Source organism: Acomys minous (assembly GCF_964271855.1).
Source record: "Acomys minous genome assembly, chromosome: 9".
Classification (NCBI taxonomy): Eukaryota; Metazoa; Chordata; class Mammalia; order Rodentia; family Muridae; genus Acomys; species Acomys minous.
Genome location: NC_140490.1, coordinates 106,691,120 through 106,713,224, shown reverse-complemented (window position 1 = coordinate 106,713,224; position 22,105 = coordinate 106,691,120). Strand labels below are relative to the sequence as shown.

Genomic DNA, 22,105 nt, shown 5'->3' with positions numbered 1-22,105 from the left:
TGTAAATCTGAAGCGCCACTGGCATTTCATTGTTCCTGCCGCTGACATTTCATTATACCTATTTGATTAGCACTTGTGCCCTCGTGTTATTGGTCCCGTCGGTAAGACTGAAATGCTCCTTCCTAGTCAATTCTGGCATCGCTGAGGAGAAGACACCGCTTAGATACCTATTTCTATTGACAGAGATGTCAAATCTTTTAGCAAAGACGGGGTTAAAGGTACAGTGTCAGAGAAATAAGGTCTGACTAGGTATAAATATGCCAACACTGGGGAAGGCCGATTGCCCCTATGCTGTAAGGAGTACTCTGTAGTGGTCTGCAAGGGCTCCCGCTACAAAAATCACACAGACTCATAGCATGTACAAAAGTAATGTATTTTCCCACAGTTTTGGAGGCTAGAATCCAAGACTGAGGTGCCAGCAGCTTTGCCTTCTCTTGTAGGCCTTGTCTTTACTCTGTGGATGGAAGACTTATTTCTCAATGTGTCCTCACATGATCTCCGTGCACTTCACGCATCCCCCGGATCTCTCCTGGTCTCCAAATTTTCTCACTTGGACACTAATCAGATGGTGTTTGAAATGACTCTGAAGTCTCCTTTTAACTTAATAGCCATTTTTAATGTCATTATCTCTGCGTGTGTCACTCTCTGAGGTATTCAGCCCATGTTAGGGACAACAATAGAAAGGTGGGTTGCCACCTGGAATCTGGAGGCAGGTGCTAATCTTGGCTGGACCAAGTCTCAAGGGAAACTCCTCAGTTGTCACCTGCGCCGCTCTCTGTAGCCACTGGCTGCAAGCCACAGTGGGCACTGCAGTGTTGAACGTGAGCACCTTGTGAAAAGTGCAAGATGATAGAAACAGAAAATAGTTTCATAACTAGAATGCCTATGAGGATACGTTGGCAAGATTTGGAAAATGTAAAATATAAAATGCGAAGGCTCATTGCAGACACTTGGCTGAAATCATCTTTTTGTCTATTCTTTTTGGCTGAAGGAGAGACGAGGATAAAGAAAGGTGATTGGGTTAGGACTTCCTTCAAAACAGACAGTAAGAGGGTCGAAGATAAGCCGAGCATCTGGATAATTTAACATGAATGGCTTCCCTTCTGTGAGGCTGCTTTTTAAAAGGTCTTTTCATTTTTTTTTTTCTTTTAGTAACATTCTCTCCAATTTTCATGATCTGGCTGGGTTTAGGGTGGGAGTCTCTTGAGCCTGACCCTAGCCAGCAGGCATTTTTCCTCTTCCCCTGTGGTGTGAGGACCAGGAACACTTCTCAAGGATGATGACTCTTTAAAAGAAAGCAATACTATCCTTGTCAGATTGGGGCAGTTAGTATTATGTTCATATATCTATTCTCAAAATGAGCGGCACCTTAATGTGGACAAATTCAGGATTGTAAGTGGGAGGGCTTTCTCTCAGCAGTCCATGTACGCTTGCTTGGGGTGTACTTGGATGCCCCAAAACCTGTGTACAAAGACAATCTTCCTGTCTTCCTCACAGGCTCAGAGAACAAGACTGGGCTCAGAACAGAGATGCTAGAATTTGCTGGTTACACGTTCATTCCGTCTTAGAATCTAGTGCCTGAGAGAAAGCAGTAGCTATTTCTTAGGTAGTTAAACACACATCAAGACCCCTTCCCACCCTACCCATATACACAGGGATATTGAGACAGAATTTTGTTTGTGGCCTCTAACTTTTTGCTCTCTTGGCCTCCTCAGAACAGTAGAATTAAGCTTATGCTCTCATGCCCAACTATACTACTTTTAAGTTAGAAAAATTACAAGTATGGAGTTGAACTCATTTTCTTTGTTTGCTTTCTTGGTAATTATTGCAATATATTAAAAAAATTCAAAAGCCATTTGTAATGGAAACGCACTATGGTATGTAAAATCAAATAAATAAAACATACAATATTTACCACTACTCGTGCTACATAACCTGTAGACCCAGCTGCTTAGGAGGAAAAATTGAGATAATAATGAGTTCGAGGCCAGCCTGGGCTACAGAGTGGCAGGCCAGGCTGAGCTCAGACTTGTGATTCTTTTGGCAGAGGCTTTCACATACTGAAATACAGGTGGGTACCACATGCCTGGCTTCCCGTACTTTATGTAGAAGAAAATCTACTGACAAATTTATGATGGCCATAAACTTGTATACTGAAATGATTCTTTTACTTGATTTGATAATGAGAACATTCCAAAGTGCCTCTTCAAAGTAGTTATCAGTTTCTTGAAAATTAGCAGGATAATTTTAAAGCTTTTAATTGGGGACGAATCAGTTCACAACACTGGAAAAGAGATGAGTATACCTTCTCATGATAAATTAGGAAGATGTAATATGCATATAGTGACCAAGTAATTAAATAGGAAATACTCTTTATCATATAAATTTCAAAGCAGTAGGAAAATATTTCAAGATGTTCAGGAGATAATATTTGAGCTGAGGCTTCTTTAATCAGTGGGATTAAATTTCTGGAGGACAGGATTCCTGATGTCTTCCTGATGTTAGCTTTAGTTTAATTTTGTTAAATAGTTTCCATGTAAATAACATTTAGAAACATCTTTAGGTAGCTGCAGTTTCAACTTAAATGATCATCTTCCCTTTGCACGAATTATTCCATGGCAGGGACAGTTAAAACTTTTTAGATAACTATCATAGATAATTTGAAATGACACCATTGTTTTATCTGGAGAATTAAAGAGTCTTCAAAAATATTTAGTAGAGACTCTTCTCCCACCCTTTTTTTCGTCTAAGAAGAAAGAGTGTAGGGAAACTATTTTTGGGATGAGGACAGAGTTGACTTAGCTCTGGGAGGCTAATGTTTAACAACCTGGGTTTCAATTCAGTCACAGCCTGCGCCATCTTTAAATGGATTTCCTTTCCCAGTTCTGCTGGATTGTGCAGTGGGGGTAGGAGAGGCCTGTGTGTGCTTCCACCTCGTAAATGTCTCTTAATGGCTTATGACAAAAGCCCTCAAAGGAACGGAAGAAGAATTTGTTAAAAAAACTACTCCTTGGGTTGTGAGCTCTACCTTTGCGGTAAACAAACACGTGCTTTGTGCCTTTCGCCCGCCAGCCTTCCGTGTTTAACTGGGAAACAGGCTCTTTCTCACATCTTGTGACCTTTCTCCCAGACAGCAAGATGGTGAGAATTTATTAAGTGGTAGCTGCTTATGAAGTTATCATTTCTGACCTTGACAGGTTTACAGTCTAGTTGGAGGAGATGAAGAAGCAAACGAGCAGGCAGTTCCGGGCATAATGATAAATGACAGCCTGATTCTAGTGCCTCTGATTGTCCCTGGACCTCAAGACGTTGCTGCCCAGGCAGTAGAGTACCCTTCTTGAAAATGTCCTTGTTCTCTTTGATTCTGAAATACGTCACTTATCCTCAAATTGAGACAGGATCAAGACGTTATAGTATTTTTCTTCATTCCCCTACCCTATTCAGCAAGCATTTGCATATTAACTGGAGCTTTCTAAATATAATGGCTTATCCCTAAAGAGGGGCTTTAATGAAGGGATTATAGGTTAAGTGGCAAATGAGTGCCAAAGACATTTAGGTAAACCAATTAACCTGATGGTTTTTCACAGTTAATTATCATTGTGTGAGCAGGGGTTAGTGCTCAGAGTGAGTGAACCTACTTTTAGAGGAAAGTGATAATTCCCTACACACTTAAAACAATTTAGAATTTTTCTAAAAAGGTGAATGAAGCGTCCCATATTAGTCATCCCTAATTAGAATTAAGTTTTTCAGATATGTCTTGGATACCTGCTATGTGTTACCTCCTAAAATGTGAATGAGATATGTTTTCTGTTTCTCGGGAGTTAACAGGATTTTAGAGGAGATAAAGGTATCCCAAGAAGGAAAGTGAATCACACATAAAGGTTACTGGGGATCACTGGGGAGCGTGCGACCAGAGGAGGTAGTGGCAGTTACTTCTGTTGTCCCCAGTCTTCCTTGTTGCCTTTTCAAAGTTGTCACACGTTCTCCCATTATGAAGGCTTTGGAAATTCTGACTGCTGTTCTGGCAGCATGTCCTTAGCTCCCGCCACTGCTTCCTTGACCTCCTGACATGGTGGAGACTTGCCTTCCTGCTGCACATTTCCGACCTCCTGAAACGGGATTGGTTTGCTTTATGTTCTACTGTAGCTGTTAGTATTTTTTATTAGAGGAGGATTTATCACCCTGCTGTGAAACCCCTCATACATTTATTTGCTTCCTCTATTGGGCTGAATATTACTTGAAGTCAGGAATTTTTGACTATTTTGCCCAGTGTTCTACATGCTTTACCCTTTGCAGTACCTAGTCCATTACCAAGTAGATGAATAATCAGGCAGATGTATACATTCCGTGACAGAATCAATCTTTTTTTTATTGGGCAGTGATGTTCTATTGGGAATGGAAAGGGTGATATTAAACACACCTGTGTGCCACTCTCAATACACACACACATCCCTCCCTGTTCCTTCTGAAACATGTCTTATATCATCCCGTTTGAGACCCTTGGTACTTGTCATAAGAAGTCAGTATTATTGATGGGACTGCCTCAGTACCCAAAGTCAAATGCAAATGCATTCAGCCACCCACAGTAAGTAGGAAGTGCCTTCCATGTAGTTTCCAAGTTAGCGTGCTATAGTGGTGCAGTGACACATATTTGGGAAGATGTAATGATTAGAGGAAAACAATTTGTGTGACCTAGGAGACAAGAAATGATTTGAGCCAAGGAAAATATGCTGGGGACATTGATTGCTATTGGGATGTTTGTGTTGACGTAATAAGAGATTGAGTTAGGAGGTCCCCAATGCCGGCTGTGAGGGTTTGTTGTTTTTTTTTTTTTTATTACTTTTTGTAAAACAATATAGGGCGTGATAAAGGATATCTGGAGCATGAAGGTAGAGTTATTGTTATATTTCTGGAAGTTTTTTTTTTCTTTCGCTTACAGCATGTATAGTGGATCAATGTGAGAAAGCAGGCAGCAGGCATGGCTATTGAGTTCAGTCCAACAATATTTATTGCATACCTAAGATACATTAGTCACTGAAAGAAAAGACATAATTTCTTTGCTGAGGAGGCCTAGAGCCTAATGAAGGAAGAATACAAATGCTCATGCGGTTTTAGTAAGCATGCTGAACAGCGCAAGCAGGGAGTAATGTACTCCCAAATGAGGATTTTAGGAAAAGGACAAAAGGTGGCTTCAAGGGATTTTCTGGTATGGTGAAAAGCTTCAAAATATCCCTAAACCATTTAAAGAAAGCTGGAGGGGCAAAGAGAGAAGGGACCCTCGTGCAAAACTTCCAGCCAAATGGTGGTAATGGTAGTACTCTGTGTGGGGACTGAAAAGGGTGGAGATGGTTTGTGGGGAAATTCTGTCTGCATTCAGTCTTACTAAATATCAGGGACAGAAAGAGCAACCGCTCTGTTAGATGAGAAATGTGTAATGCTGACCACTATTGATCGCATGTGTTAGCCTAACATCTCGGCGAGGAAGGTGCATTTGTTAGCTTTAAGCACAGCTGGATCCAACTATGCCAGCAAGCATCCCGTTTCTGTTTGCTCTGGCTTCTGATAACATAAGTTGGCCTCACTCTCAGACCGATGCTGCCTTTAAGCAACCTTAGAATTGCATCTCATTCTTAAAAATAAGGTGCCCTTTCTCAATGGATTATCAGTACCATCTTGATTTCTGATTGGCTAGTGTATCTTTCCTTCAGTTGTCTGACCAGGGGTGGAGACAGAGAGCTACAGTACACCAAAGGACAGAATTCCAAGACCTTTCTTCAGGTCATGAGGGTAGAGTTGACCTGGTCTATAAGAACTGAAAGGAAATAGGATCTGTTCTGTAAAGGAAAAAACAAGGCACTTGTACTAGCAAAGAGAGGACCGCAAAAAACAGCAAGTGTTTCTGTTACACATCAAAGTTAAACATTCTGCTACACGTAAACGCACATCAGCACATCGCCCGATGTGGTTTTCACCAGGACCTTGCTGAGAAGAGTTGCTCTTACCTTCCGTGTGTACATCAGGAAGTAAAGGCGATGTACTTGGTGTTAGTAGAGAAGTCAGGATTCTATTTCTTATCCCTCCACATAGGCGTGGGCAGTAAGAAGTACAGCATCCTGAGGCTCCAGAGATGGCTCAGTGGGAAAAAGCCTGATGAGCTGAATTTAATCTCTGGGACCTCTGTAGCATCCATCACTAATCCCAGCGTTCATCTGGGAAAACGGGAGCGAAGACAGGCCGATTCCCGGGAAGCTTGCTGGCCAACTGGCTTGCCATATGTGGAGGAAAGCACAGACAAAAACCAGCCTTCCCAAGCCAAGCAATAATAAGAGAGACACTGTCTCAAAACCAAAATGGATCATGTGGGGGCAACTTCCCAGAATTGTCCTCTGACCTCTGTACAGTGTAAATGTGGGTACACGATGTGCATAGGTATGTTTGAATGTTATGGGGTGTTCACTTGTAGGGCAGAGTACAACATTTGGGAGGGAGGTTCTCTTCTTCTGCCATGGGATCCTGGGAGCTAGGTCAGGCAGACAGGTCTGTGCATCAAGTGCCTTTACCTGCTGAGGCATCTCACCAACTCATCAACTTGAAACACCCATCAGTATTATCCTCAAAATTTAAAGAGTCAGAATATAGTAAGTGGTGAAGGAAGCATTGTTTATATCATTACTAGGATCAGGGGTTTAATTGTTAGGATTGGTGGTGGTCGTGATGACAACAGCTAACACACAGTATATGTTCCTGCAGATGTGTATGTATATTGTATCACACACCTGTGTCACAAGTACATGCTTTACACATACATGCTGGGGTGCATGTACACCTGCCATTTGCACGTGCTATATGTAACACATTGTGGTGCACATAGTGTACAGTTTGCTCATTCCTCATGGTGACCTGACAAGGCAAGTACAGTTATCTTTAGCTTACGAAGGAGAGCACCAAGGTACCGAGAGATGAAGGTACCCTGTGCTACCCTTTTCAGTCAGTGAGTGTGCAGTCAGATCCAGAATATTCTTCTCATCTCCCCACTCCTCTCTCATCTTCATCATGGAATCTAACCCAATGCCTTATGCATGGTGTGCATGTGCTCTGCACCTGAGATGCGTCTCTGGAATCATTTTCTTCCATTTCCTATTACATTGCCTTGCTTCAGTATGGATACACGTCTGTTTGCATACCGCTAAAGCTGGCTATTTATTTCTATTCTATTCTATTCTATTCTATTCTATTCTATTCTATTCTTTCTTTTTTCCTTTGTAAGGCAATTTTAACCTGCTGCTGAGTTCTTGTCATCCCCTCCCCCCACTTCAAGACTTGGCCTTTACTTACATTTCAACAGAACAGTGGCAGAGCCTTTATACCTTTGCTGGCTGAAGCATCATTCTGCCCTGAAGGACTAATGGTCGTCACTTGTGACGGCGCTTGCCACTGAGAAGGTCAGCAGGTGAGAGAAACAGTGGTGCAAGCCCATACTCACCAACAGTTGGGTGACAACACCGTCCATCAGCTTTATAGCAGTGTCAACATTTCCTAAAGAAAAAAAATAAATTCACAAGGCGGCAAAAGCAGAGAGGCACAGATGAACAAAACTGGAAGCAGGCTAAGAGCTCTCTGCAAACCAGGGAGACTGGATGTCTTTGTTTCAAAAGGTAATCTCTTGGTCCTGTGCGCTCTTTTGGGAATTCTGCCTACAGGTGCCTCTCTTCTCCTTATGGTCCTGTGACCCTCCCGTGCCCCACCCGCTACTTTTCTGCAGATGGAAAATTTCCTGACTCTTTAATACCTTTATGAGTTTTCTAATAGCAGCTCGTGCACGCGACCTCAGGGGTCAGACCGGCATGCAATTCTGTTTTGTGTTAAGGTGCTTCATTAGCTGTGACCCAGCAGAAGCCGTTTTCAGTGTTTCTATTTTGGACTCATGGGAGAAAATGCAAATGGATCAAAATCTCTTTTGCTTAGTGTCAAATGACTGCTCCTCATCCTGCCTGAAGATCATTGAGAGTCTATTAAGGCCCCTTTGGTCTGTCTTCCTTAATGCAATGGTGGATGGTGTCATAATGCAGCCCTTATCACTGACTCGCATGCGTGACATGACTTACGTATTAAAGCCCAGTGCAGTTTTATAATATTCTATAATCTTTTGTCATATTGTTCATGGTTTAAAGAAAAGTCCTGCTTAGGCTGATAGCACACAGTAAAGAATCTGATCGCGCACGTGTCTCCCTCAATCTAGTTTGTTCTAACAAAGGTGAGGTATGTCCTTGCACTTCCGTTTTGCTTTATTGACACTGTTTGCCCTTTGCCTTTCTTTTTCATTCAAGAGTATAAATTTGCTGCCGTGCTTCAGAGATTTTTTTTTTCCCAGTGAAAGCTTAAGACTTGCTAATCTTATTTCTTGTTCTGAAATCCTTGCTTTGTGAGGGGTCGATGCAGTTTATTTCTGCTTGGTGCACGGTACGGGGTTTGTTGCTATCATGAAAAGAACTTGCAGCTGCTTTGGACATATTTTTTCAGGTTACTTGGTTTTTGTTTTTGTTTATGGTTTTTTTTTTCCTCAGAAAGGTTTTATAGTGTTCTATGGACAGTTATTCCCTGACTATAGAATAGCTGGGTCAGGGAAGACTATTTTCCATCCTTCTTGGACCATCCATCATGAGGGTGAAGCAATATCTTTAGTAATGTAGTTCCCAGCTTTCCTCACTGTGTCTGTAAAGGCCATATCCCAGGATGCTTTGCCCTGAGCTCTGAGGCTCTGACATGGACACTTCAGTGGTTCTGAACTGATACTAGAGAGAGGCCCGTTGTTGTTGAGGTTAATGTCTAGCATAAGGCAGTCGAGTTTCATTCTGAATGACTTGAAATCTGCAGTCTCTGACAACACTGTTTGGCAGTGTGTCAGTTTTTCATATTTCTTTTAAATTTTAATTATAACCCATCAAGTCTTAAGCAATTACTTCTGGGTTAGATTCTTGATGAATGTCATAGCAGGGTGTTTTAATTTAATGGATCCAGAAAAAAAACATCTGTTTCTAATATTTTAAAAGCCAATTTATATGGAAATTCATTTAATATACAGTCAATACACGGAGACTTGAAAAATCAAAATGGAAAATCAAACAACTGTGATGTCGTCGGTCTTCCATTAACAAAGGCTTTTGCTGTGTCTAGGATCAGCTGCTGCTACTAGTTAACACTCACAGAATCATAGAAGAAATAGCAATGTAGTCTTAGAGAATGGGACAGCTAACTTATGACAATAACCATCACAGCCAGTTATTGTCAGAGAAGGCTCTGACTACTTTGCTTGGCTGTGTGCAACTTCTATTCTGAGCCATGGTGTCTGCTGCAACTCAGTGGTGGTCCATATTGCAGAAGCAAGAGTTTGGGAGAGGGGAGATTAAACTCCTCCTTCTAAGATGCTTTCTGGGAGCAATAAATCAAAGTCGGTCACATGATCATACATAACATTCAAGGAAATATGCGAGAGAGACATGCTCCCAGCTCAAAACATCATATTAAAACGAAAGAGGAAAAGCGTATGGGCTGGGGGAACATGGAACTATTTCCGTTGTGCAATTTTAAGACATAGTTTCTTACGGATTGATCTTTATGCTGAGCATCTAGAAACAATAATTAGTTCTAATAGTTAGTTCTAATAGATAATATATGTAAAGGACTAGCAGTACAGTGATGGGCAGAGAGTAGATAACTATCAATAACTGATAGCCTCCTTTTTGTTGTTTTTTGTTTTCCTGACAGGGTGTCTCTGTGTAGCCTTGGCTATCCTAGACTCACTTTGTAGACCAGACTGGCCTTGAACTTACAAATGATCCACCTGCCTCTGCCTTCTGCTGGGATCACAGATGCCACTGTGTGCAAATGATAACCTTTTCTTACTCTAAAATCCACATATACCTGATTTTAGAATTCACTGGTCTATTAAGCTTTATGGTGGACTTTAAAAGAAGACTTTGCTTTGATCCTTGTGTAATAAAACAGCTAATAGTGTAGAGGTGTCACTTGTACTAGCATCCCTATCATGATCCTGTGTCTATAAAGCAATGACCTCTGCTTCTCTATGTTGAAGATAAATGAAAAATTACAAGAGATCACTAAGTGGTTTCACTGAAAAAGTATATCATAGAAACAGAAGCGCAGAGAGGTTTATTGAAGAGCCAGTTAGAGACACAGTTAAACATTAGCATTAGTCAGCCATCTCTGCCCCATGGAATGCTTACTCTTCTGTCTCTCTTAGCTGTGCTCCTCAGGATGAGATTCTTAATCTCTTTGGATATTTTTTGTGTTTTCTTTCTTTTTTTATTTGTTGTGTTTTCATGCTTTTTTAAAAAAGTTACACAGGAAATTTCAGAGTTGGGACCCAGGATCACTGCCTTTTAACCCATGGTCTTTCCAGTGTTGCCTGTTGAAATACTCATGTGAAGGGTCTTTTGAACTCACAACAGATAGAAGTGGAAAGAGTTGGAAGGTCGCGGCTTTAGGCTGGCTTCCTACCATGTGTTCTTCAGCCTCTAAGATGCCCAGACTGCCCTGATATGAGACTAATTGAGGGCTCTACAGTTTTGAAGCCTCATAGCCTTTCTGTCTTCTAACTCAGGGACCTCTGTAGTACTCTGACTGGCGAGTAGGTGCCCTGGGGTTACAAAACAACCCAAATGTCTCCTTGTCCAGCAGGAATTATAGCAGCACAGAAGAGGAAACTGCTAAGCAGAATCATTTATTTACATGCCATTTCAACATTTCAGTTTTATCCTCTTAGGGAGAATGACTATTTAATATACTTAATTTTTATTAATTAATAAATACAATGATAAATTAATAAATATTATTAACATTTAATAAAATATTAAATAATAATATTTAATATAGCAAAAATTAAAGATACATAATATTTTTTGCATCATATTCTCTTCTCCCCAGATCCTCCCAGACCCTTCCCACTAACTACCTAACTTAATGTTTTTTCTCTTTTAAAAACTAAGTCAAAACAAAATGCGCATACACAAAGACATGGACAGCTACTCCTGAGCTCAGGGCCTGCCCAGCATTCTGGTTGATATACAGTGTCGCTCCACTGAAAAAAACTGATTTTCCCCCTCTCAGCATCTCTCAGTTGAGAATTACTTCCTGGTTGTGCTCACTTCCTTTTCTCCGGCTGGAATTTTGTCCAGCTTGAACTAGTGAAGGCCTTGTGCATGCTGTCTAAGGTTCTTGGCCTCATTAGTAGTGACTGTCAGGTATGCATTTCATCTTATGGAGCAGGCCTTAATTCCAAGTAAAAGGTGGTTGGTTACTTCCATAACATTTCTGTCGCCACAGTACCAGTACGTTCATCTTGCAGGTAGATAACTATTGTAGCTGTCAGGGTTCATGGCTGGGTGAGGTTGATGGTGATTCGTTTTCTCCTTGTGTAGCATGTAAAGTATCTCCCAGCACTATGAATGCTAGTCAGTAGGGTCTGAGCCTCTGGTTGAGCGCCAGTTCTATTTCTCCAGGATTGATGCTGTCAGCATGTAGTGTCTTCAGCCACTGGGTTTTACCATCAGGTTGTGGAGGCTACCCAATAGCACTGGCAGTAGCATGTGATGTTGGGAGGGGCAGGAGAGAGCTATGGGAACCTTTTGGCCAATGACTCAGAGAGATGCAAGCCATTCCTGGTGTTTGGGCCTTCACTTAGTAGCATATAATGTCTAGTTGGGCCACTGTCTCTGCTATTTTATTAAGTCCGTTCAAGTTTCTTTTATATATGTGTATGCTTTAAGAAGCTTCTACAGTAGTAGGCCTTGATAAAGCATCCCAAAAGGCTTTTCGTGTTAGCTACCCCTCCCTATAGTCCCTCCTTTGCCCTGTCCTCCTGTCCTCCTCCTATTTAACCCTATTCTACTTTCCCATCATCCCTTTACGACATTGTAGTATATTTTCCCCTTTCTTGGAAGAGTCCTTTCTCCTCTCTGATTTTTTAACCATATACCTACCCTCTGGATATTCTGAATAAAGCACGCATTTGATTATTTAATATTTGTCTTGACATTACATCAAAAGTTTCACCAGTGTCATTCTGAACAAGGATTGCTAACACCTTCCATTGATGGGATAATTACATGTTCTTTTAAACAGACATTAAAGCAAAGATAACCATTGACATTTTTACATCTTTATAGCTACTTCAGTGTCCCTAGTGGTAGATGGGTTACATTTTGGGGAAACTCAGAATCAAGAAAAGAGCACAAACCGTGATACTTTATGCTACTATTCTGAACACCTTTGACTTTGAATCGGTTGCTAGTTTAATCTTTCTCAGCTATAATCTTTTTTTCACCTGAGAGATGTCAAGATTTTGTCAGTGTTGTTCCAAAGTTAAAAGGAGAAGATGTAGCCAAGGGGACCAAGAGTGCTTGACAGACAGCATGTCCCCAGTAAACAGTAGGTCCTTCCTTCTGACTTTCACAAGGAATTATGAGGCATATAATCCTGGCAATACACTCAAGTCAGGTGACAATGAAGTGCCATTAGGATTTTACAGACGTTAGCAGTGCCTGTGAGAGTGCAGAACTGAGAAAGGCTGTTAGTATAAACGAAGGCAGGCGGGCACACCCAGGTAGGTGGGGAGCCATCGTATCTCATCTGGTCCAGCTCTCTTGGTCGTAGCTCCTTTGTGATCTGCAGACCAGCAGTGTGGGCACAGTTATCCACCGTATCTGCGTATGGCATCTCTGCCTTCTCCCTAGTCCTGCTCCAGCACTACCATCTTTTACCCTGATGCTTAGGTGATGTGTGGGTAATGAGGACCACTAATCCAAGGCCTGGTGCCTGTCTCTTTACATTTTGAAATACATAGGTAGAGGAGTAAGCGCCAGGGCCATCTTGAGCACGCAGCCTCTCATGCAGCTTCCAACAACCAGAGTTCCACAAGGGTTTCAGAACAATTGCTTGGGAGCCACCACAGGAGGCTGAAAATACCCATAGAGCGTTTGTTCTTATTTGTTCTTCAGAGACCGCTTATCAAGAGGCAAGCCTCCCAGGATAGCAAAGCAGTCATCACAGTAGCCTTTAGCAGGCGTTAAAGGGGATGGGTCTGGGTTCAACCTCTATGTAGTACAGGGAATTTTACCATAAAGCACAATTACAAGTCTTTGAAGAAAACAGTATCCCATCCATTTCAGTTTTCTTCCTTCCTTCTTTCTTTCCTTTCGGTATTTCACATTTGCTTTTTATTGCATTTTGTTTTTCAGCCGTGCTATCAAGACTAATCAGGACCTGCTCCCAGAAACCCCATGGACACACATTTTCTACAATGATTTCTGGGGCACGCTCCTAACCCACAGTGGTAGCCACAAGTCCTACCGGCCACTCTGCACTCTTTCTTTTCGACTGAATCATGCCATCGGAGGCCTGAATCCCTGGAGCTATCACCTCGTCAATGTCCTGTTGCATGCGGCCGTCACCGGCCTCTTCACACGCTTCTCCAAGGTCCTCCTCGGCGATGGATACTGGACTTTCATGGCCGGCTTGCTGTTCGCGTCTCACCCCATTCACACGGAGGCAGTGGCGGGCATCGTGGGACGGGCAGACGTGGGTGCTAGCCTCTTCTTTCTGCTTTCCTTGCTCTGCTACATTAAGCACTGTTCTACAAGAGGCTGCTCGGCCAGAACTTGGGGCTGGTTCCTGGGCACCGGACTGTGCGCTGGATGCAGCATGCTGTGGAAGGAGCAAGGGGTGACAGTCCTGGCCGTTTCAGCCGTTTATGATGTCTTTGTCTTCCACGGGCTGAAAATGAATCAAATCTTACCTACGATTTACAAAGTAAGTGATCGTTGCCTCCGGAGCGTTGCGTTACTGGGTCGTCTACACGCTTGGTCCTTTGCCACCATTGAAAAGAACAGATTTGCTCTTCTTCAAGCAGAATTCCAAATGAGTTCTTTTTGATGTTCCCTTAAGTAGAGTGCACTTTTTGACCTTTCTTTACCAACCAAGGCTTCCATCACTGCTTGTTTTATTTCTGAGGTTTCTGAACCCTCTTCCCATGATTTCTAAGGCCGGAGGAGAATAATTGGGGCCTTGTAAAGTGCATGCATCTTTTACTGGTTTCACTTCTTTTTTTTTTTTTTTTCATCTTTTTCTGTCTTTTTGCCAAGGTCAGTATAATCCAGTAATTGGCTGTGATGCGTATTTGTAAAAATAACACAGCTGATGACTGAGCTGGATGCTGGATTCCGTGGAGTTGGGGGGGGGGTGGTGACCCTTGTTATGTGCTAACATGACTGTTCCTGACTTTTGAAAACATCCCCCTCTGTAGCACTGGGAAGTCAGATGCTTAAACAATGAGTCACGTTCACCTTTTCTTTGTTTTTAGTGTATTAGAATAGAAGAGACAAACACCGAGTGTTTATTGTCAGTTGTACCCTGAGGCCAATTAAGACCTCGGCTTCCAGCCTTAATGTTTGTGTATCCCCTTAGGGATTTCAAATATAATGTTGTTCCAAGGTTATGGCAGGCTTTTGAGATCACCATATACTTAAAGAGACCAAGCATTTTTTTTCTGGTAGAGCTTGGTTACGGGACTCTGCCTAAATAGGTACATAAATACATGTATATTTCAAACATTCACAGACCATGAACTATAAATTTGTTTACAAACAGTTCTTCAGCGTGCAGGTATTTACCATTTGTTCACGATAAGTGAGCTTGTGTAGGAAGAAGATGGATGTGCTGGTTTATTTTTATACACAGTGTAGATGGATAGAGCGCACAGCATCTTCACTGTTTTTCAGATTTGTTTGATTAGTTGAGGTCACTGTTAATGGTGAGTACACTAGTTTAGCTGGGTGTTGTGATGCATGCCTTTAGTTCTAGCACTGGGAGACAGAGGCAGACAGATCGCTGAGTTCAAGGCTAGCCTGGTCTACAGTGCAAGTTCCAGGATAGCTAGGGCTATGCAGAGAAAGCCTGTCTCAAAAACAAAGCAAAAACAAAAATACACTGCTTTATATAAATATATAGCACAAAATGAAAGAAATATGTTTAGGACCTCTTCACACATTATTAGAATCTCTTCCAACACCATGGCAAAGTTCTTACAACTTTTGTTTTTTTAAATGAAATTCCTCCTAGTAGCTCAAACAACATTTTAAAAAATCAAACATTCTAACATTATACAGTCCAAAGGTATATAAATATTAAGGGAGTATTCTGTGTGCAGAAGAATGCCTGTAGGAAAATTTTAGTAGGTTGTTTTTTTTTTCTTTTTTTCCCTTTTTTTATTAATTTATTCTTGTTACATCTCAATGGTTATCCCATCCCTTGTATCCTCCCATTCTTCCCTCCCTCCCATTTTCCCCTTATTCCCTTCCCTAAGCATGGGAGAATGGCAAAGTAGAAGGATCCAGAGGGTCCTAGAAGCCTACAAGTAGAACATTATGATAGGCAGATTTGGGCACAGGGGTCCCGCTCAAACTAAGGCACCAGCCAAGGACAATACAGGCTGTAAAACTTTAAACCCCTACCCAGATCTAGCCAATGGTCAGAACATTCTCCACAGTAGAGTGGAGAGTGGGGTATGACTTTCTCACATACTCTGGTGCCTCACCTTTGACCATGTCCCCTGGAGGAGGAGACCTGGTGGCACTCAGAGGAAGGACAGCAGGTTACCAAGAAGAGACTTGAGACCCTATGAGCATATACAGGGGGAGGTAATCCCCCTCAGGAACAAACTATTATATTTTTGAAAGAGCGATAGAGCAATAAAAACTTGGTATGTAGAATGAGCGCACTGCAATTCCACAGAGTAGTCTCGGGTTTGAGCTGAGATGTCTCTGGCAGTGTTCCTGGTATAGGGTGATATGTGTATGTTGTATACTTGAAGTCACAAGGGCCGACACTGGTGACGTGACGTAACACAGGTGAGTGGTGTCACTGTGTTTTCTCTGTGTATAAATTGGAAGTAAGTTTTGGCCGCTGTGCATCCAGAGACTTCCCTCCTGCCGAGCTTGTAGCAACCCTTACATTGTGGGTCAAATGCCACAGTCTAAGAAACTCGAAAACTGTTCCTATGGTCCATCTGTGTGGGCACCTGTGCCTGTGAGCTTGCAGAGGCCAGTAGAAGGCATAGGAGCTGGCATATACTTCCAGGCATAAGGGGAGCCTCTACTATAGTCCTCAAGATTGAGCACTAAGTAAGCCACTGAGCCATCTCCTCAGCCCTATTCTTATTTATTGAATATCATCCTTAATATATATATAATATAAATATATATAATATTATACATATAATATAAATGTATATTATATATTCTACTTAGGAGGTAATGAGTGAGGTCATTGCTTTGTTTGTGCCCTGAGGGAACCATAACTCTTTCACGTAGAACTGAAGAATGCAGGCTTTTATGGAGTTCTTTTGTGATTTCGATTAAATGTTGTCACTTAAAAAAAAAAATTCTGCATCGAGTTTGATGCTAGAAAACAACATATGGCATACAAGTTGAGCTCTCAGTTTCAAATCCCGTTTAATTCTTTCAAGGGGCGTTACAGAGACTAATTCTTTTGTGTGTGTTTTGCTTAGTTTCTAATATGATGTCATCAACAATAGCAAACCTTCTTGTTGTACTGGATTTCAAAAAGAACAAGGCATTGCATAGTGGTTGTCCTTTTATGGAGGTAGCATCCTCTTTGAGGACACAGGTTCTGTAGCTTTAGGACCTTCTGTTGCTAGCCTGGGAAGCACAGTTTCCATTTCACTAGCTCATGATTTTAATATGTTAATCCAGGACTGCTTGCTTTTAGGACCTTTAAAGTTCTCTTCAGAGAAAATTTTCAGTTTTCTTAGCATATTTTCAAGGGTAGGGTTGCTTACTGTATAGTTCCTTATTTTAAGAACATTCTAGACAATAATTGTGACATGCATAAAAAATTATTCACTTCTGTAGTATTAGACTTCACCTGAGCTTTCTCTGTTTCTTCTGGCAGGCTCATGGTATGCAACTGCTCCTTAAGAGAAATGAAATGGCCCCAACAGAGGAGTTCCTTAGAGAGTGTGGGCCCCATAGTTTGGGAAAAGACTTCATAGTTTTGATGGTGTAGGGTCTTGGGTTGTTTTTGAATTGTGTACTGTGGACACACAAAACACAGCTCCCACCTCCGGAGCCAAATTTGAAGGGGCCACATCCGGTGAACAGAGATTTAAGTTATCCCAGATTCAGTTGTGCCAGTGTGAAAGCAGTTTCATTAACTGCTTACATTATCAAAACAAATAGATCCATAAATCACGACGCTTTGTTGGTAGTTTGATTACAAACATCAGAGGTGGGTTACAGAAAGATAAGAGAGTCCCTCCTATAGGCTTCCGGTGATGTCTGATGACATTTTTAGCTCTTGGGTTGGTGGGAACTAGCAGATTCTGAATGTTTTCATCTGTTAGATAGAGGACATTAATTCCTATCTTGAGTTGGTCTGTTCAGGAGGCTAAAGCTAGCTAGGGCTACGGTCATCAGTGTCTGGGCTCTCCACATTCCCACAGCTCCACCTCATGCAGTCCTCAGCTGATCAGTGTTCGCAGACGCAGTTCCCTTCACGACTGCTCCTTGGTGATGCTCACCAGGACTGTTGGCAACCCCTGCTTCCAGGCCAAGCACCAGCAGCAGTAGGGGTGGCGGCGGCAGCAAGACCCCTTATCTGATTACAGTTACGATTTTATTTTAGGCCTTTCTGTTTAAGCTCTTTCTGTCATTGTTAGCTTTTGGGCCAGTGACTTTAATGTGGAGCTTGGGATAATGGATTCTTTTTATTTACAAGGAAGAATAGAGATAATTTTTTACCATGGCTGAGTATTTTCAGCAGAGGTGAAGGTCACTGTTAATCTCAAAGATAGGAGGGGAAATATCATAGGCTCAGATCATCATGGCCAAATTAATTAAAGCAAGCAATTAATTAAAGCAAGCTTTTTTTTTAATTCGTGTATATGGGCTGCCTCTCACTAAGGCAGGCCTTGAGAGGTCCAGCTTTGGATGCGAGGAAGACAAGGCTTTTATAGCTCATGAGTAGGCGGCTTGCAAATGGGGAATTTGGTAGGCAAAACAGGTGGGATCACAGGAACCAAACAAGCATAGCAAGGTGGACCTGTATGGTCTCTCGAAACAAAGAGATGGCGCAAGGTGGGCCAAAGACGGCAGACCTAACAAGGTAGTCAGAGATAGTCAATAACCTTATAAAACAAAGGTAAGGTTGTAAAATGTATATAAACAGCTTTTGAAACAAAGATGTGTGCCATTCCTAGAATAGGCAGTAAAAGATTACAGGCGGGGCATAGCCCCACCCTTGAGGAACAGAGATTTAATCATAAACAGGAAAGAACTTAGTTTCTCTTTACTGTCAGATGGCTTTTAAGCCTAGAATGGGTGCGGGCTGGTTCTTCAGTCACCCAGAGAGAGAATGATCAAGTCACTGGGACCAGAATGCGTGGTTTCCAGACTGTGACCTTTGCCCAGTAGTGAAAGGCAGAAGATAAGCAACCCGGTGCAAAGTCAGCAGACAGCACAGTAAAAGGGAAATGATACAGAATCTTTGCTCACAAGCAATGGATTGGTTAACCTTGGCCTTGCTCCTCGATAAGTTTCTTTCTCTGGTAGGTAAGGCAGCCACAGTTCTGTACAGCAGTTGTGATGAACACAGAGGTGCTCAGTGTGAGCTGGAGTGCCCACTTTTAGGAGGCGTCTAATACATCAGCTGCGGAGAAATAGGAAACAGTGATAGGCACTGTCATCCTCTATCTTAGCCTGTGGCTTGATGGTTGATACATGATGTTAGCAATCCACTCAGGCTAGAGTATACAGATGAAAGTCCTCACGTTCAACTGGAGTGTCGTGGCTGTGAGCTTCGCGATAGATATGAGCTATGCCCATAGATTGTATTAAGACGGCTGTGACAAATGATAACCTTGAGACACATAGATTTCTATGCTTCCTGAGAAGAGTCCCTTTGGAAGGAAATGATTGAAAAGGATTATGGGCCTGCCTAACTTTTTGACATTGAAGCACAATGTTGCCATCTATAGAAATCATGTTGTAGAACCAGGCAATCCAGTGACAAAAAAGAAATCGCACACAAAAATGTACGCTTGTAATTTTAGGTTGGACATATCCGGTAACTGTCCTGGAGAGCATACAGCCCCATGGGTCACGGGATATGCTTGCAAGATCTGTTTTATCCAGAAGAATAATCTTTTTTTATTTCTTTTTTTTTTAATTTTTATTCTTAATTTATTTACTTTACATCATGACTGTGGTCCCCTCCTGATCTCTCTCTCCCTCACTCCTCCCCTCCCCTCCCTTTCCCTAGTCCTTAGAAATAGGGAATCCTCCTCCCCTACCTTCTGACCCACTCTGTCAAGTGTCATCTGGACTGCCTGCATCCTCTTACTCTGTGGGCTGCCATGGCTGCCTCGACAGGGGGAAATGATCAGCAAGTGGGCAACAGAGTCCCTGTCAGAGGCAACCTCTACTCCCTATATTATCTGACTCACACAGAGACTGTACGGCTTATCGGCTACATCTGAGCAGGGGTTCTAGGTCTTCTCCGTGCATGGTCCTTGGTTGGTGCATCAGTTTCTGCAAGTCCCTCTGGGCCCAGATCGTTGTTCGTCTTTTGGCGATAATGGATTCTCCTGGCCGGGCACCCAGCCTAGCTTACTTGGCCAGCTCCAGGATAGGGAGAGATCCTGCCTCAAGAAATCTGGTAGAGGACTCCTGAAGAATGCTGCCTGAGGTTGTCCTCTGGCCTCAGTGTGCACACCTGTGCAGTTACCTAAGCCATCTGTTAGCTCCCTTCCCAGTGAAAAAAATTGCGTCAAACAGAGATTGTTGAGATAGCGGAGTTTAGTCAGTTTGACTCCAAAACTTACTGCAAACAAGATGATTGTAGTACATATTATGTATTTAGTTTTTGCAGTTTTGCAAAGGATTTATCACATTTAAGTGTTTGAGTTCTTGGCATTTATAGATATTTAGTGTTTAACAAATAAATACCTAAAAGTTCCACCTGCCAGGCGCTGTTCTTACTGCACTAAAAATCTTAACACATTTAAATTATTTAACAAATGCTTACTGAGAGAAGTAATGTGATTTATGAAATATTATGGTTGAAAACTATAATTTATTCAGTAGTTAGGAGGAATTGTCAGACGTTATTAAATATAAAATCTTGAGAAATATATAGGAACAAAAATTATTCTTTAGTTGTCAGCAGTGGGGTTCTATTTTGTGAACCTGCTGTGCTACCCTGTCCTCTGTCCTCTTGTGTCATACCTATCCCATAGTGGGTCCTTACCTTTTTAGTAATTTATTTATTTACTTTACATCCATATCAGAATCCTCCCTTCCCCCCCACCCCAGTCCTCCCCTCTTACTTCCTTTGTCCTCCCCTCTTACTTCCTTTGTCCTCATCCCCTTTCCCTTTCTCCTCAGAAAGGGGAGACCTCCCATGAGTATCAACCTACCTTGGCATATCAAGTTGCGGTAGGACTAGGTACCTCATCGTCTGTTGAGGCTAGACAAGGCCACCCAGTTAGGGGGAAAGGGTTCCAACGACAGGCAAGAGTCAGAGGCAGCCCTTGCTCCTGCTGGTAGAGGTCCCACATAAGGACCAAGCTGTTCATCTGTTACATTTGTGCAGGGGGCTAGGTTCGTCCATCACATGCATGTTTTCTGGTTGGTGCTTAAGTCTTCATGAGTCCCTATGGGCCCACGTTAGCCGATTCTGTAGGTATTTTTGTGGTGTCCTTGACCTATGGTTCTTTCAATCCTTCCTCCCCCTCTTCCGTAAGATTCCCCTAGCTCTACCAATTCTGGCTGTAGATCTCTGTATCTGTTTTCATCAGCTGCTGGGTAAGGCCACTCATGTGACAGTTATGCTAGCTTACTTACTAAGTATGCTGCTATACTTACTTACAAGTCTAGCAGAATATTATTAATAGTGTCAGGAATGGACTCTCTATCCTGGTATGGGACTCAGGGCCAGTCTTTGACCATTCCCTCACTGTCTGCCTCCTTTTTATCTCTGCATCTCTTATTGGCCGGAAAATTTTGGGCTGAAGGTTTAGTGGCTGGGCTGGTATCCCCCTCCCTCCATTGGAAGCCTTGCCTGGTTACAGGGGGTGACTATGTTAGGTTCTATATCCCCTAATGCTAGGAGTCTTAGCTAGGGCCACCCTCCTAGGTTCTGGGGCGTTACCAATGTTCTAGATTTCTACTTTGTCCCAGAGCTACCCACCACTGATTCCAGTTCCCTCTCCCACTGGGCTCCCTGAACTTCATCTCTCCTGTTCCCTTTCTCATCCTTCTATCACCCAGTTTCCTCCCACCACCCACCGTAGATATTTTGTTTTCCAGTCTGAGTGAGATTCAAGCATCTTCCCTTGGACTCTCCTAGTTACTTATCTTCTTTGGGTCTCTCGATTGTAGTATGGTTATCCTGTATTTTATGGCTAAAATCCACTTAGAAATGAGTACATACCATGTTTGTCTTTCTGGGTCTGGGTTACCTCATTCATGATTATCCTTTCTAGTTCCATCCATTTGCCTGCAAATTTCATGATTTCCTTGTTTTTAATAGCTGAGTTGTATTCCATTGTGTAAACGTGCCATATTTTCTTTATCCATTCTTCAGTTGAAGGGACATATAGGTTGTTTCCAGTTTCTGGAAAGCTGCTTGGACATAGTTAAGCAAGTGTCCTTGTGGTATGGTGGAGTATCTTTTGTGTATATACCCAGGAGTGGTATATCTGAGTCTTGAGGTAGTACTATTCCCAATTTTGTGAGTAACCCCAAATTGATTTCCAAAGTGGTTGTACAAGTGTGTACTCCACCAGCAATGGAGGGGGTATTCCCTGGCTCTATATCCTCATGGTCATGGGCTGTAGCTTGGGGTTTTGATCTTAGCCATTATGATGGATGTAAGACGGAATCAACCTTGGAGTTGTTTTGATTTGCATTTCCTTGATGACGAAGGGTGTTGAACATGTCTTTAAGTGCTTCTCAGCCATTCAAGATTCCCCAGTTGAGAATTCTCTGTTTAGCTCTGTACCCTATCATTT

At 42.3% G+C, this 22,105-nt stretch overlaps 1 protein-coding gene across 1 annotated transcript in view; it reads left to right on the top strand.

Annotated features, from left to right (window-relative positions):
• The window catches only part of TMTC2 (transmembrane O-mannosyltransferase targeting cadherins 2), a 387,068-nt gene that overhangs the window by 149,795 nt on the left and 215,168 nt on the right, over window positions 1-22,105 (top strand). The window contains exon 2 of the mRNA XM_084795967.1: window positions 13,257-13,827. Coding sequence (XP_084652093.1) covers window positions 13,257-13,827 — 571 coding nt within the window. The remainder of the gene's footprint in view (window positions 1-13,256; window positions 13,828-22,105) is intronic.